This window comes from Vidua macroura, chromosome 14, assembly GCF_024509145.1.
Source record: "Vidua macroura isolate BioBank_ID:100142 chromosome 14, ASM2450914v1, whole genome shotgun sequence".
Lineage (NCBI taxonomy): Eukaryota > Metazoa > Chordata > Aves > Passeriformes > Viduidae > Vidua > Vidua macroura.
The window spans coordinates 14809381-14826290 of record NC_071584.1 but is presented as its reverse complement, the minus strand read 5'-3'; the positions used below and the strand labels follow the sequence as shown (position 1 = coordinate 14826290).

Genomic DNA, 16910 nt, shown 5'->3' with positions numbered 1-16910 from the left:
GCCTCAGGCGGCCGCACCCACAGCGAGCGGCGGGCGCGGGAAGCGGAAGCGGCGCGGGCAGGGCAGGGCAGGGCCGGGCAGGCCGGCGCGGCCCGCGGGGAGGCGGAGCGAGGAGCGGCATGGCGGCCCGCGCGGGCCCGGCCTGGTGCCGCGGGCGGCCGAAGCCGCTGCGGACGGTGGTGGCGTGGAGGGGCCGGGCGGAGTGGGACCAGGTGATGGTGGGGCTGTACTGCGGGGACAGCCGGCTGCAGCAGGACGCGCTGGACCGCGTCTCGGCATGGAAGAGCCGGTACGGGCCGCGCGCCGCGGGCGGGGAGCGCGATGCGGCTCTCGGGGCCGCCCCTCTGTCCCTGGAGCCGCTCTGTGCCCTCGGCCCCGGCTGTGCCCGGCGCTCGCGGTCCTGGGCCCGGGGGCCGCCGAGCAGCCGAGCGCAGCTCCCCACCGGAGCAGCTCCGCGGCCGGGCTGTGTGGGCAGGCCGGCGGTGCAGCCGGGCAGGCGGCCCCGTCTTGCAGGGCTCCTTCTTCATTGCGGGAGGCTCCGGGCACGTAGCTTATGCCGAGGGCACGGTGGTCCCGTGGGAGCAGGGGAGGCAGAAACCCTGCATGCCCGCAACTTCACGGGCTGATTTCTCGAGGCAGTGAGCATATCCAAGGCCCTAAATTGCCTCTGCTGCATCCGTACGCAAGACCCGCCTAGGTGAAGCATCTTGTCTGTGTGCTTGGCATATCAGTGAATATTAATTTAACTTGTGCTTAGGAGTAACCGTGTAACCACTCTGTTCCAATAGAAGCCTTCTGGAAAGAGCCTTTGATGCTGTCACAGCATACCATTTCTTATGTACCACAGAGCACAAAATGTAGGGGGAAAATTGCCCTTTTTACAGGGTGAGTGTATTTGTGTGAGCCTGCTCACCTGGTTTTCCTTTGCCTCTAGGTACGGTCCGAAAATGCCTCTTGCAGTGGACTGCACAGCAGAACTGATTCGCTGTAAGGTCCTTGATTCATCTGGCAGATTGAAATCACACGAGCTCATCCTCTCTTATGGGCTGGCTCTTGTAAGGTAAGGGCTCTCAAGGCCCTTGTGCTTTGAGAGAAAGACCTGAACAGATGTTATTATTCCACTGTCTGAGTTGACTTTGCATCTCTGGGACCACAGGGTTGTATAGTACATGGGGAGTTTCTCTCTGGAGTTCCAAGTTTCTCTGCAGCTCTTGATAGTAATTTATTTTTTCTGTAACCTGCATGCAGATTTGTCAACTTGATCACAGAAAGGAAACAGAAGATGGTCAGCATTCCTCTGAGACAATTAGCAAGAGAGGTAACTATTTAATAAGAGTTGCTTCATCATTTACAGATTATTAACAACACTGAGTGGATGAAATTGTGGGGGGTCATTCTTTTGTTACCAAAATAACAGATATAGATGCTTGTTTATTCCAGCTGCAAAGCTTTAAACAGGTTTATTGCAACTGGATCTAAACCTTTGAAGTCACAATGACAGTAACAAAAGCTGATGATCATTAAAGGTTTTTGAATCACATGTGATCAAAAGTCTTGATTTACATGTGTGTAGTTCCACTTGACATACTGTCACACGTTTTGCTTTCTTGGCAACTGAGATAGGAAAAAGAGCTTAATCTTTGTAAATCCTAGTCTTTGACAAGCAAGGCTGTATGTAAAAACCACTCACATGTGCAGGTGTTTTCATCTCATGTCTCTTTCTTCAGGTGAGCTTTTCCACTTGTGTGGGGGAGGAAAGGTTCAAGCTGTAATTGTAGTAGCAGGACCAACTTGAGTCCTTTTACTGCCAGCTGCACTGAACATCATACCCTGGGACTGAATAAGTTTTGACAGTGAAGAACAGACAGTATTTGAGACTCTTCTGTATATGTTTGGGCCCCTGTGTGAAAATGATGAATTGAATTTTTTTTTCCCTGAGTTTTTGAGAAAAGTTCTGCCTCTCGCTTTTTAAAACTGATCAAGCTTAAAAGCAAAGGTCTTGCATAGTTAAAGGTAGTTGTCCTCAAGAAAGTTGCAAAAAACTGCATGCAAATTACTGTGTAAATTTCAGTGTTATATATGATGTTATTTGTATCTTTGATATATAGTTACTCAGAATGTCTCACCCATTGAAATATAATTTAACTACTTCTCAGTTACATTAAATTAAATGTAACACCTCTGTCTAAAAAGAAATCTCTCCTTGCATGAAACACTGAAGGACTTGAACTGTAAAATGCAAGTTTGTATGGATCCTAGGCCACAGGAGGAGTGGCTTCATGGCCCACTCTTGAAGTGGGATGCAGGGGAAGCACAGCACAGGAGTGGCCAGGAAGGTGCTGTTCCCACCCGGTGGAGGCTCTCTGCAGCTGTGCAGGGCTGCCTGCAGGTGTGTGGGCTGATGCAGTGGGAGCAGAGGGGTCAGGTGTTGGCTGTTGTTGCAGGTGGACATCCCCGTGTGGGTCGTGGACCTCCGTCACGAGCTGACGCACGGGAAGCTGCCGCGGCTGGCCCTGTGCCGCAAGGGTGAGTGCCACCAGCGGCTGGCGTCGGGAGGGGTGGCCTGAGGCACACTTGGGGTGGCAGTGCCAGAGCTGCAGGCCCTGAGGGGAGCACCCTGCCTCCATTTTGGGGTGCTGAAGGACAGGCAGGGATAGCTGAGCTGTGTCCGGTGGTTCCTCACAGGGCAAATGTTCAGAGGCTTTCTCCTATCCCCGAAAAAATTACTCGAAACAACAGCAGCTGGTTGGAACAGTTTGGTGCTTTTGCTTCTTTGCAGCACAGGAAGTTCATCTTGGGGAAATAGGTAAAAGCTTTTCCTGATGGTTTAGTGATACCTAACACTCTTAAAAAATCCCATTTAGGGAGAAATGTGGATACTGCAAGCCTGAGTGAGTGACCAGCTCATAGCATTTGAAGAGACTCCTGGAAATTTTGAGTTAAGGCTTGAGAATCCGGTTAAATAATCTTCAGCATGGTCCTTAGATTGAATTGAGAAAATGCTGATGAAACTAAAGGCATTTTCTTTCCATTCTATTTAATGTATGCATAGTGTAGTCCCTGCACAAAAAAAAAGTATATTATTGTTGTGGATGCTGTGTTGACCATGGTGATACTAAAGTGATACTGACTCATTTTCTCATCAGAATGCCACTGCAGGGATCTAGTTGCTGCTTAAATTTGACCTAGCTTGAGCAAGGTGCAGTGCCATAACAGTGTCCAATCTTTCCACCCCCCCCCCCCCCGCCAAAAAAAATGATGGGTAGTTGCAATGCCTGTGATACTACATTGGGATTTTTTTCTGTCCTGTTTTTTTTCTGGAGGTTAGTTTTGGTTTGGATTTTGGGGGTTTTGTATGTTTGTTTGTTTGAGTTTTTTTAACTCGTTCATGTTTTCATTAATGGAGTTTTTGTGTTTTCAGGGTTCATAACTGGTTAATAGCATTTACTTTCATAATACAAGTTAGCAATATGCCACCTATTATTTTTTGCCATAACAAATCCTCACTGAGAAGATGTTTTCTCTTCTCTGTTAGGTTGTGATGTTGTGCTGGACTGGCTACGAAAGATGTATTGGAGCCGTCAGCTGGGCAATAACTTGTGTGAAGAAGATGAGGATGAGGAAGAAGAGCAGGAAGAGGTGGAAGCAAATGCAGATTTGGACGATGATGCATGGGAGATTCAAACCCCGCAGCATGAGGCCTGTCAGAAACACAAGGAATTCCATGGTAGGTGTTCCTAGAACAGCAACAGATACAAGGATTGGATATGCTAAAGAAAGCAATTTAAATATACCTTCAGCTCAGGTTTTGGGATCCCTCTTTGGTCTTGGTGGATTTCTGGTGTTCACTGACTGGTTCGGTAGTATTTCTCCAAATTTTTGCACTTTGTGAATAGCTGTAGTGCTGCTGCAATTGATGCAAAATGCAAGTATAAGGAATACAAATATCAGAATATAAACTGCATATGGGAACAATTTCTTCCTACACTAATCTAGGAATATGTTTTTGAGCTGTCTGGGTTTATCCAACTTAGCCATCTTTGGCTACTGTTAGTGATAAAATATGGAAATTTTGGTTCAACCCCACTTGAGAAAATTCATGTTGCTGGAAAAGTCTGGGAGTTTTGGGAGCCTTCAGTGCATTGTCTCAACAGAATTGCTGGCTTCATTTGACTGATGCCTTCTTTGAGTGTAAATGTAGCAAAATTAAGCAGCTTCCTTAGATGCAAAGTTCCCTTACATAGTTGATCTTCTGCTTAAATTATATATTTATGTTTATTTCTAGAAAAAGTCAGAGATGTTCTGATATCTTACAAGAACGAGCAATTCCGGGTAAGTACACTCTGATAATCAGCATTTCCATTAATTCTCTTTTCTTTCTTGGCCAATATGTTTTCTCTTCCTTGTTGCTTTAGTTAGTTCCATGCTCAGGTCTGTCTGCTAGTGTTGTCATACATGGCTTGCCAAAGGAAAACTTTGCACCAGAGAACAAGCAATTTGAGCTGTGACAGTTCCAATGTGGGCACTTCGTTCAGGTTTATAAAGGAGATCTGTGCTTATTGGAGATTCCAAGAAAGGAGAACATTTGTGAACTTTTTCAGGTGCTGGTGATGAAATACACATGGCACATGCATCTTCTTGTCATAGCAGTAATGTCTTTGTCATGGGAGTATATTTTCTGTTAATGCTTGAATTTTTCCTTCACTCAGGTTATGCAGACTATGCCGTCTGTTTCAAAGTCTCGGGAATTGTGGTCTGATTCCTCTTCAGAATTGGACTGGATTTTGGCTCAGATCAAAGACCTGATGCAGGAAAACAGGTATGTCTCTGATAAAGAGCTGAGGTGAAAGGTATGGTGCTGAAGTGGGCTGTAGACCTATTAAATTGCCTTTTCACAGTGTCCTGTAGCTGATCATGGAGAAAACAATTAGTGGATTTCCTCAACATCTTTGAGGACTGAGTTGTTGATGTGTGCTAATGAGCAGTGGTCCTTGTGCCAGATGGTCTCCAAGGTGTTGTCCCAGACTTAGTGATGCTGGCCCCAAGGCATGCAGCATCTTCAGTGTCTTCAAAAGCTCCCAAAAAAAGCTCCCAGGGTTGAGCTTTTCAAAGCTCAACTCTGTAGAGATTTTGATTTCACAGTAACCTTTGGAATTCTTCAAAACTGCAGGGCAATACTTGGCATTTTCTATATTTTTTATCTTTCTATTATTACAGAGCCTCGAGGACCTAGTGTTTTGAGACTTCCTTATTACCATATAAATTTGCATGGAGATCTTGACCTGCTTTGAGAAATCTAGCTGGTGTAACTGCAGAGGGGAGAGAGTATCATGTTACAGATAAGAGCTGTAACTCCTGATGTTTTGAATATAAAAATATATGTCATACAGTAACAGCATTACCAGGTCTCTTGCTCAAACAAAGATTCTCCATTCCCTCCTCACAGTTCCATGTGTTTGGCAGTCAAACTTGTTTCAGAACTGGTGCAGGTGGTGTTTTGATACATAACGGAATAAGTGGCAGTAATAAGTCTCTCTGCTCTAGGGCAGCAGTGGCTGAAGCTCTTCTCAGTGATGGCTTTCTCATCCCAAAGATGGATTGTCTGAAGATGCTAAATATCAAGTATGAAGGTGAGTGTTTTATGCATCACCCAAGTAGAAAATGCATAGCTAGTGTTATGACCAAGTTTGTTCTTCTTTTCTCATTATATTGAAATCTCTAATTGGCTGCATATTTTTTGTATATCTAGGTCCTTAAACATCTTTTGCCCTGTTCTCCAGAATCCCTTTTGGCCATGCTTAGCTACTGCTTTTGCATAAATCTCTTGGGATGGAAGGATAGCTCTTCAGCACTGAATATCTAGCCAAAACATCTTTGAAAACTTGCATCTCTGCCCTTTTCTGCAATAGTTGCTGATTTCAGGAACCCACACTAGTTTCTCTTCTACACTGAAGATTTGAAGCAAATCAAAACGGATGGGGTTTTTTGAGCCTCATTCACCAGCTGCATCTTAGTTCCAAGCTGCTGCCCATATGTGTGGAGTTGCGTTTATTGTTTGCAAGAGAACTAGGCATCTAGAGGGAATGAAAATAAATAAATTCCCTATTTCACAGCCAAAGAACTTTCCAAGAAAGAGTCTCAAATTTCCATGACTATGTAACTGTAGAAAAATTTAAAAGCTTTTAGATTTTATATTGCTTTGCTCAATGAACCTTCTCTTTGCAGTATATTTTTTAGATAGAATAGCTCTTAATTATGTGTGAAATAAGCTGAAACTGGAAAGCGATTAACAAAACAGATCTCCCTGTGTTAATAATTTCCTTGTGTTAATTATCAAATTGCTACTTATTTTACTTGCCTAGTATAAGAAAAATAATAGTTTCAGGTTCAATGAGGACCTCAGGAAATATCCTGGAATCAGTGATCTGAGAACAAACCTCTTTAGTTTGGAGCAAGTGTCACACCCATATTTCATAAAAAATTACAGAGCACCATTTTCTGGCTTCTCTGATTAGTTTTTTTTTCCTTCTTATTGCAGCAAATAAAGAGGTATGGCAATTCAAAATTCCCCCAGCATTTTACTGCTTCTGGCAGCCTTTGCTGTCAGGCCTCCTTTCACGAAGTTTTACACAGATCCTAATGGAGAAAATGTTTATAGAGTTGAAGGAATGTTCTGACTCTTCAGAGCTCCGGCCTCAGTTCTTGATCAACTGGATTTCTGAGTTGCTGACTGGCATTGCCAAAGTAAACGCTGGTGAGTGTGTCTGAATTTCTGTGTTTAAAAAAGCATAAGAGTTTCTTCTGTACTAGTGTAAAGCTATACTAGTAAAGTGGTGGGACCTTTATGTATAAAGTGCAGTAGCCTAATTAGTACATTTTGTCATGTGAACATAAAGCTTTTTTATTGTTGCATTTCTTGGACTTTTCACCTGCAGCTTGTGCATGTCATGTATTTCTTAGCAAAAAATTGAAGTTGTTATTGATAAGTTGGCTGCAGCCTCCTCAAGATAGGAAAAGCGAATCTCTCATAGGAAAGATCAAGCCATTGAGTGGTAATTTCTCCAGACATCAATACTTGTAGGAAATAACATCCTTATATGCTCTCTGCTACTGTTACACGTGGTGTGTTATGAGATCCCTGTTCCGAGTTCTTTTCTCCTTTAACAGCAGCCTGCCTTTATAAGATACTAAATAGTGGTGCTATCCTTTATTGATCCTTACACAGGATTTTTATGCCTTCTAAACTTACACAGAAATAATAAGTAATATTTTGTTTTCAGTTCCTGACTCTTTAGAACTGTTAAAATTGGCAGACTGTATGTTTCATTCCAGAGATGGGCATTGAAGGGCCTTAATTATTCAGAGTGTCACAGGTTTCTGCTAACAGGGTTTTTATACTGTGACATCATGCAGCCTTGCAGAGGTTTGCACCCCTTAATTTTGGCGCCTCTTCTGTCCTCTCCTGGTCTGGCTCCAGAGATTTTGCTCTGGTCTGCACAAAGATTTTGGCAGTATTTCAGGCAGTCATAGGTGCTTTCAGTCAGTGCTGAGCATATCTATGATGTACCAAGATCCCTGAATGCTGCTGGTTCCCAGCTGTTAAATCTACTGTTTGCAGAGCTATCTGGAATGATACTGGGTCCCAGATGCAGTACACTGCATTTATTTGGGATAATACTGTTCAAACACATCTTGTGGCTTTCCTGTCTGTTGTGACATGCACAGGGCCAGCTTGGGAATGTCTGCACTGCTTTGTGGTCAGGTCTGGTGGAGCTACCTGAGCTGTCCATGCGTTGTCAAGTCCTTTGTAACACAACCTTGGTGTTGTATTTGGTTGGTACATCTGGTCGTGCACTTGGGTTAAAATGACAGCTTATTTGAGGCTGGGTTCCAGTAAAAATGCAGAGGGATGAAGGGTATATTTTTGATGAGTTTTGAGCACGCTGTTGTTTTCATTATTTTCTTTGAAGGGAAGAAAAGACAACAGTGTAACAAGCAGGCGTCTGTGAAGGAGCTGTTCCTCCATAAAGTTCCTTTGCAGTGGATAAGACTGACTGACAGTTGCTTGCAAGCTCCCTGCTGGGCAACCCCACATCTTCTTCAGCTGTAAGTTTGGTGCTGTGACCTAGAAAAGGAACAGCAAACAGTGCTCTGTAACAGCTTTGGTTCCCTGGTGATATGCTGAGTTATAGCTGCATTCCCTTGCCTTTCTTTGCATCTTGTAGAAATTCTAACAGGTGCATATAAAGCTACGCTTGCTGCTATTCACATCCCCATTGATTACATGAAAAGAGAGGGAAAAGAATTTTAAAGGATTCCACCTTTCAAATGAAAGCAGAGGTTATCTGGGGAGGTATTTAAAGAAGCAAAGTGACTTGGTAGAGATGTGACCTTATTCAGGTGATAGGAATTTACCACAGCTCCTAAGTTCTGTACATGAAAACAGTAAAGCAGTAATTCAGTTAGAAGTATCCCAAGTTCTTCATTTTAATCACAGAGTATTCCAGCATCTATTGACCAGGGAATAATCAGATTTTACCTGTTAGATGAGTTATGTGAGCCAGCTGTCCTGGAGAAAACAAACACTTAAAAGCAAAAAAGACTCCAGATGAAGATTTCTCGACTCTTTTTAAACTTTTCCATTGCCCTTTTCCCTCTCTAGGATCCTCACAATCATGAGACCTCGCTTACCACGTTCTTCTCGGAAGAACCTTCTGTATCTTGCTTCCATTTACACAGAAGGAGGTGCCCCTCTGTCCAGTCCAGGCCTCTCTTCAGATGGCAGTGAACAGCCAATTTATACTATAGAGAGCTTACAGTGGAGAGCCAGGCAAGAAAATCAGGTTAAAAACCAAGGGCAGTCTGTAGAGAAACAAGAAGATGTGCCAGAGACAGACGATGGTGTAGAGGAAGTGGAAGAGGAGGAAGAAGAGATGGTGATTGAAGCAAGTGCTTTGGAAGGACTTGCTCATTCTGGTACCATGGTGGCCATTGCTGAGAAGAGGGCAGCACTGCAAGGGTCTGCCTGGCAGATCACTGCAGGTAAAAAGTGACTCTAAGACAGTCTTCATCACTGACAAATGTTAATTGAAATGCAAACACATCTCAGCCCTTTGGAAGCACAATTAAATTGTGCTTCAAAGTCATCTAAATGCCAAATTACTGAAAAATGTGGGTTTTCCAGTGTTTTGTTTATGTTTAGGAGTCATTTCACTTAAGCTCGTAAAATACTGTGAGTGTGCTTTCCAGGAGCATGTTATTACTATCTTATTTATTTTTTTATTAGGCTTTTCCAAACTATTTAAAATTTCAGTGTATGCAGCTGATGGGGCAGCATATATGCCAGCTGAGAGTGGTGAAGAAAATATGGATATTTCTTGAACTTCTTGTTTGTCAGACTTGAAGGGTCTGACTTGGGGGTATTTGAAAGCACAGTTTGTGAACCTAAGTTCCATGCTCTGGGAAAATGGTTGTTATGACATGGTGGCAAACAAAAGAAAGGAGCAAGACAGGGTTTTAGAAGGAATATACAGTATATCCAGTGTTTTGTTAGCTTTGTTACAGTAGCTGTACTTTGTCATTGGGGTTGGAGGTCTCTGTAGCTAAGAATTTTGGATGAGTCATGGAGGGACTCAGACACAGGAGGAGGAAGTTGGTGGCGAGGAGTTGGAGTCAAAATGACATTTAAAGGAAAAAAAAAAAAAGCAGCCACTAGAAGACTGAACTCTTGTACTTGATTCAATGGGAAATTTTCTCAAGTAAAAAAAGGAAAAAAAGAGACATCTTAGGTATGCTGATGTGAACAGCTTGTTAGAACTGGATGTTTTGAGAACAGAAGCAAAATTGTCCTCTGCTTCTGTGCCATTGGTGCAGATCATTTGCTGAATGGCTGAGTTGCCATTCGGGGGCAGAATTTGTGGACTTGGGGAGGGTGATCTTGTGTTCCAAAAATCTCTCTGGGAAACTCAGACTTCTTGGTTTTGTACTGTTTTTATCTAGATGAAATACGATGGAAAGACTTTCCTCTTGGGAAACTCCCAGGGCAGACAGATGACCCTGATGGTCTCATGTTGGGTAATTATTCTATGATGTCCCTGCTTGATCAGCCAGTGAGGGATGAGTGGAAGCCTCTCAATACAAAGTGAGTAATGATGTGGGTGGGACTTTGTCCCAGAACCATGAAATGCATTTCTCTCCCTGTGCCATGTGAAAATTAGGGCTGAGATTTCCTTTTAACTTCCCTTTAAATAGTTTGACCCAAATATCTACTATTGTCTCTAAACCTAGCCTTAATGGTATCCTTGGAGGACGCCATCTTCTAATATTGCTATCTTCACTCCTCCTGCTCTTTTTTAAAAGAAACCATTCCAAGGTTTATGAAATACTGCTCTTCAGCAGGTTATCAACACAGTCCCAGAAGGCTTGAAAATTGAAGTTTCTATTAGCTGGGGCTTTGCTCTTCGATATGGTGGCAGTGCTCAGTGACCTTTTAGAGCTGTAGCTAGTAATTTAGAGCTGCAGATCTGACCTCAGTAAAGAAACACAAATTGTCCTGGAAATAACGGGGGCATTCTATAAAGCTTTAGTCAGATCACCTTTGTTACTAAATGAAGCTCATTGGAGATGTTTTAATAGGGTCATTATTTCACACTTTGAAGTCATAGGAACTTGAATACTGTAAGCTGTCAAACCAGTTTCATCACATACATAGAAACCCATCTCCTATTATTTTAATCCGAGAAATGCTTCAGAATGTAAATTAATTGTAGTTATTTTCCTTAACACTTGATTGGACAACCTTCTAATCACTGATTCTTCTCTGTGGTTGGTGGGCCCAATCTAGTAGCAATGTGAAGAACTGAGAATCATGCAGCCTGGGGTATTTCACTGAAGAAATCTTGCACATTTTCATATTTTCACATATTCAGAGTTGTGTTCAGATTCCAAGCTTCCAGTTTCAAATCTGAGAAGAGAAGGACTTCAGTCTTCTCCATACTCTTGGTCATCCTCCCTGGCATCAAATTATTGACCTTCCCTTATCAATAACATTCTGTTCCTTTGGAGGAAGGTGCCCTAGACTGCATTTTGAAACATGACTTAGTCATGGTGAGAGCTGATGGTATATTAATTGCAGGCTAAAAAGCTACAAGCCAGATTTGTAAATTTCAGGCTGGTTTTTGAACAGTGTAATGTGTCAAGCAACTCATATTACTAGAAAATACTTGTGTAGAAAATGAGAAGACATACCAGCCCAAAAGTAACACGTGTTTCTGCATCTCTTTGTGTGGGGAAAGGGGCAGACAGTTTGTTCCACTCAGATTACAGCCTGGCAGGATGCCAAGCAAAAAAAAAAAAAATCTTAGAAAAAACATGAGGAAAACCTGTTGCTACCACAAATAGAAAGGAGCAGAAACTAATTTATTCCTGTAACTGTGCCTGGAAACAATCCAGATTTCATCAGGATGCTACAATGGCAGCTTGTTTGTTATTCTTATTTCCCTTGCATAGCAGCTTGTCCATTTGCCAAAGGACATGTGGTATTAGAAAGGTGGTCTGACTTCCCCAAGGCAGGAGGAAGAAGATTTTCTTGACTGCTTGCATTTTCTTCCATGTAGAGACCTTGTCCTTTGTCTTGTAGCTATGTGGGTTTTTTGCTTCCCCCAACCAAAGGTGTTTGTATGGCCTGGACCTGAAGGTGTGTTTGCTATTTACGTTTTTGGTATTGCCCTCTAAGTTCTCTGTCGGCAGGAGCTGTTCTACCAGGCTCATGAAGGGAGGTACTAAAGGATGGTATGAGAGATAATGAAAACTTGATGATTTACTTCGAAAATATCTGTAAGGTGCTTGGAAAATACATCTGCAGCATAGGCAGTGGGACACACCCTTTCTAAAAGCAATGCACTTTGTCTTTCTGCACTACCTTCCTCCCAAAAGATTGTGTCCATTTTTTGGTGGGTTTTCTGGTGTATGCTGCACATGTGTATTGTCAAAGTTCATGTTTAGTGTTTCTGAGGCAATCTCTGAAGCTTTGAATAGCTGCTGTCATCCTCAGGGAGATGTTTTAGGCTTTTTGATAAGCATATATGCTTTTTTATTGGCTCCCAGTGTCAGTTTTACCTGACAGCAGGAGCAAATTTGGCAAATAATGACTACTTAGAGTTTTCTGATGGGGGGGTTGCTGACATGCTGTTGCTTTAGGGGTTGCATCCTTGAATGTCTCTTTAAGTCCCACGATTCTTTCTAAGGCCATAGAAATGGGTAATAATGTAAGATTTGTAACTTGTGAGAGACTGTTCTCATGTCAGTTGCTTGCTGTGTTAGCCTTTCACCTGAGCTTGTATTCCTAGTTGCAAAGGACATATGAAGGTTCAGATGAGAATTGTTCTCTGGTTATTTCTGCAGTCATTTCTCCCTCAGAATTGTTCATATCCGATCACCTTTCTTTTGGTTTGTGCCTTGTACCTTTCATGTTTCAGGACTTGAACAAACTGATTAAAAACAAAGAACATTTCAGCAGATAAATGTTTCTGAGCTAAAAACAAGAAATATTTTGGAAATAAAAGTGCTATCAAAATTACTTTGGTGATGTGAGCTTCCAAACTAGCCCACTGCTAATGTGCTTTATTCTCTTCCTCACAGCTCTGCAGAATTGAATATTCCCATGACAGGAGGATTGTTATGGACACAGAATGACTTCCATAAAATAAAAAGTGGCCTTCAACTTTTCTGAGACAGCAGCAGTTTGCTCTGTGACTTGTATTGCACAAGTTAAGTGGCGTGGAAGATCTAGTAATGATGGTGGAAAAATAGTTACTCCAGGAGAAGTTGTTGTTGCTGTGATTTATTGATTTTTACCATGTAAAACCAATGTTTTATAAAGGTCTTGTGTTTTTAGTTGCATGTACAGTAACCATTGTCTTGCTTAACCAGCTGAAGTTTGCCAAATACAGTTAAGAGAACTTTGGAATCTTTCCCTGTTCCTTAACTTTTTCATAAATAAATACAACTGACTGAAGGCAAACCTTGCTCCTGGGTGCTGTTTCTCAGTTTTCACTTTGGAAAGTGTCCTCTGGCCCTCATTAGTGAGACTGTTGATCCATTCTTACTTCATTGATGCTGATCCTGTCCTGGAGGAGTGATTGTGCCAGGATAAGATTGTGCTACAGTTTCCACCTGTCTGCGATTTCACATGAAGCTTCAGGGATCAATCCTAGCAAGAGCATGGCTGAATGCACTGTGGTACATAAATACCTTTGAAATGTTTTTGTCACGATGTTTTTTCAAGTGACAGTCTTGAAGCCACTACTATCTCTTTTTGATTGAAGTGTTTTGCTTCATGTTACTTCTGTTCATGATCTTGCTGATATTCATAACCAGTACTGTGGTGTTTGCTGGGAGCTGGTGTGATTACTGCAGAAAAGGACTGAACAAGGACCTTGCTGAAAAATTGCTGAGAAAAATGGCTTCCAGGTAGTTCTTCTAAATTCAATTTTCTTTACCTGTATTACAGGTTCTTGGAACTTAAGAGGCTTCTGTGGTTACCTGTCAAAACCCCCAGGAGTTTAGGTGTATATTTATTGCAGGACTCCTCAGTATGAATTTTTTAAAGTGCTTCTGCTAAAGGGTGAAACAAAGGCTTTCTCTGAGTCCTAGTAATTTTTGGGTTTTACTATGCAGAAGGAATCAAAGGAAGGGATACAAAAAGGGACATACAACTTTAGCAGTACATTGTGTAGGGTTGAAATGCATGTTTAGAACAGCAGCTTCATGGATGCTTTGGACTGGCTCTCAAGTAAAGGCTTAGCTAGATGGCCAGAATGTAAACATTATTTCTTTATTCCTTCTTGTCTAGTTTTTTGTTATTCTGTTCCACTGCAGTTGCTTGTTACCACACATCCAAAAATGGAACATATGTTGTATATTTCCTTCTATAAAAGCAAGCAGTGCCAATGCAAAAGGAAATAAACTGTCTGTTTTGAGGGATTTTTCATGGAACCCCTTCCCCTTTCAAGTATTTTTAGAAATACTTCTTTTACCCAGTAGTTAATTAGGCTTATTTAGAAAATTCTGAGTGAAAGGGATTTGTTCCTTTATTACTGCATTTAGCTGAGTATGAAATTACTTTAATTACTGTATTTTTTATTGCAAACAAGCATAACAATTCAAATAGGGATGAGTGGTGCTGGCACATACTGTACCATCTGTAATTTTCTTTACTCCTTGGAGGAAGTGCACTTGGTAAAATCATGTGCTGCTACTACTACCATACCTCGATCAGCTGTAGTTACTGCCTTGTGTATCTGCCATTACTCCACCTAAAGAATCTGGGATTTTTTCAGTCAATCAGCTAAAAAAAACACCAAGAAATAACTTGGACAGACTGCAACAGTTGTTTTGGGCAAAAAAAGCTTTTTGGGGGTCTTGTCTAAAGAGGGTTGAAAAATAAAAAGTTAGAAACAAATAATCCAATGGCTTTCAGTTTTATTAAATAAGCAAAAATTTTTATATATATAAACTATAACATATTTCATATTATTAAATAATTGTGCAAAACATTTACATAGAGCAGGAGGGGACCAGGTGATAACCTATACTTCTTTTAGATTCTTGCAATTATTTTAATACATTTACAAACTTTAAATACAGACCAAAATCAGCAATATTGTATAATGACTCTTCAAAGGCTAACCAAACACTGGCATAAGAATAATTTATGTGATGGTGCAATTGTATTTTTCCAGTTGAAATATTGCAGGAAATACACTTAATGAGGGCTCTGTCACACAAACAAGCAATAGGTACATCAGAGGAGTGTGAAAGCTGAATGCTCACCACAGAGGTAACTGTGACAGATCTAAAGGCCTGACTGTTACAAGTCCTGGAATACTAATGCTTCAGGTAAACATTTGGCAAGTCAAGATCAAGTAATGTTTCAGCTTTGGAACAAAGTTTCACAGAAATGATGCATGTTCCTTCCCCTTAGTGTGGAGTTTTAAAAGTTGCAATAATCGAATGTTCCTGTTTGCGGGTTGATACAGATCAGGTATGCATACATGTCACCAAGTGTTTTTAACTTTATTATTTGAACAAAATGCCAAAATGGGACAAACTGGCATTAGAAGTATGGAGGGGGAAACTCACCTACTTAGATGTTTTTGGTTTTGTTTGGTTTTTTTTCAATGAAGCTCCTTCTGCTTGTTCTAAGCAACCATACTCCACACCTATTTTTAACTTTACAGCTAAAACATTTTTACAAAAGCTAAACAGACTCATGCTAGTAAATAAATTACATGCTGCAGCAACTAGAGCAGTGCCCACTTACCACTACAGAGATATAAGAATACCACATAACTGGTTTAACATCCATTTTCACTCATTTTGTCATTAAGACTTACATTATATTTGGGTCAACCAAAAAAACCCAAAGAGATTTATAAAATTTTACAACAATTAAACAGTAATGTTTAATTCTACAAATGAATAAAGCCAACTACTGCAGCTCAACATGACAACAACAGGACTAACAGCAGTGAAATCATGTACAATTTACAATATTACTGACATGTAATTTTTACAAAAAACATGAAATAATTTAGACTGACATCCCACAAAGCATTTGGTTTTTGATTTATGAATTTAAAATTACACACTTTTATGTGACAAATGATGTGAAAGTAATACAGCTGAAGATGAAAGATAAGTAAATTAGAACTCCCAGAGAATGCTCTGGCCCCAGTAAAGCACTAAAATCTACTGCTCAACTCTTATCAATTGCAGTAGTCTGTGATTTTACCTTCACACTTTTCCCCCCTCATCTAGAATTGTTTTTTTCATGGATTTTATTAAAATATAGTTTCTAGAACTGTTCTTTTACAGTTTTAAAAACATTTAAATACCATGCTCTAAAAAAGAGCATTTATACAAAGTCTTATATTTACAATATAGACAGTTATGATCAGGTGTTAATAAGATCAACTCTTCCATGTAAGAAGAAATCCAAGCTTATGCGCTAAAGATTAATGAATGTGTCAGTGTTTTGAACTGTCTTGTAAACATATCTGAAAACAGGTGTGGATGACCAAATTATCACTTAAAGTAGTTGATCAGGAAAGACTACATCACATAGAAAAGTTTCATTACCTCTAAGGAGGACTAAACAAGCACAAAATTTGCAGGTTATTTCCACAAGGCTGCACTGCCAATTCTATAACTAAGCATGAGAGATGCCAATAGCTTCTCAGAATAAGACAATTTGCCTTTGAAGTGCCTTAGGGAAATAGTATGCTGGGTTTGTGTTCTCACAGCATTCCCATTGTTTAAAAAGGAATTCTTTCATCAGTAAAACAAAGGTTAGTGAAAATTAAAATGACTGGACAAATCCAACAAAAATGGATATCTCCATAAGCCACCCTGCACTTCATACAGAAATCTCTGTTGAGTTTTCTACATTAGAAAACATCAAAATTACCAACTAATCCTCTCTTAAAATAGCTTATCTTTATAAATGGAGAAAAATGGAACAAACATTTTTCTGCATACAAATATTTAATTCCATGCAAGATGGAAACATGAGTGCACAATAAACTTCATCTCATACCTAAATAATTTATAAATTAATTGGTTAGAATAAAATAGGGTCTATAGCAATTACTGTTACATTTTAAACACATGCAGATGAGTTAACAGCAACATTTTTACATAAAGTTTAGTGCAAGAATGTATCTGCTTAATAAATAGACTGAAGATACCTATGTAATGCTTTGAGGTGTACACACAGTATTTGTGCACATAATAACCTGGTTCTGAAAAGTTGTCCCTGTTTGTCTATAAACTACAAGTGCCCATTTTAAATAAAAAAATCCATAATTATTCATGGGCTACTTCCCTGTGACACATGGTGTCACAAACAT

The 16910-nt window shown here is 40.7% G+C and overlaps 1 protein-coding gene across 2 annotated transcripts; it reads left to right on the top strand.

Moving 5' to 3' along the window:
* Window positions 1-117: 117 nt before the first annotated feature.
* Window positions 118-13021, top strand: LAS1L (LAS1 like ribosome biogenesis factor). Of its 2 annotated transcripts, none has more exons than XM_053990270.1 (13): window positions 118-289; window positions 935-1060; window positions 1249-1318; window positions 2445-2526; window positions 3536-3727; window positions 4286-4332; window positions 4710-4819; window positions 5545-5630; window positions 6539-6754; window positions 7971-8106; window positions 8663-9042; window positions 10000-10141; window positions 12640-13021. In XM_053990270.1, exons 1-13 carry the CDS (start codon window positions 120-122, stop codon window positions 12728-12730), a joined length of 1848 nt encoding a protein of 615 aa, XP_053846245.1. In that variant the 5' UTR covers window positions 118-119; the 3' UTR covers window positions 12731-13021. The 2 variants fall into 2 exon arrangements, with proteins under 2 accessions (XP_053846245.1, XP_053846246.1); XM_053990271.1 differs by having other exon boundaries at window positions 183-212.
* The last annotated feature ends 3889 nt before the right edge of the window (window positions 13022-16910 follow it).

Coding starts and splice junctions, on each gene's coding strand:
- LAS1L (XM_053990270.1), top strand. CDS start 120: ATGGCGGCCCGCGCGGGCCCGGCCTGGTGCCGCGGGCGGCCGAAGCCG. Junction 1,061..1,248: donor TATGGGCTGGCTCTTGTAAG/GTAAGGGCTCTC, acceptor ACCTGCATGCAG/ATTTGTCAACTTGATCACAG. Junction 10,142..12,639: donor TGGAAGCCTCTCAATACAAA/GTGAGTAATGAT, acceptor TCTTCCTCACAG/CTCTGCAGAATTGAATATTC.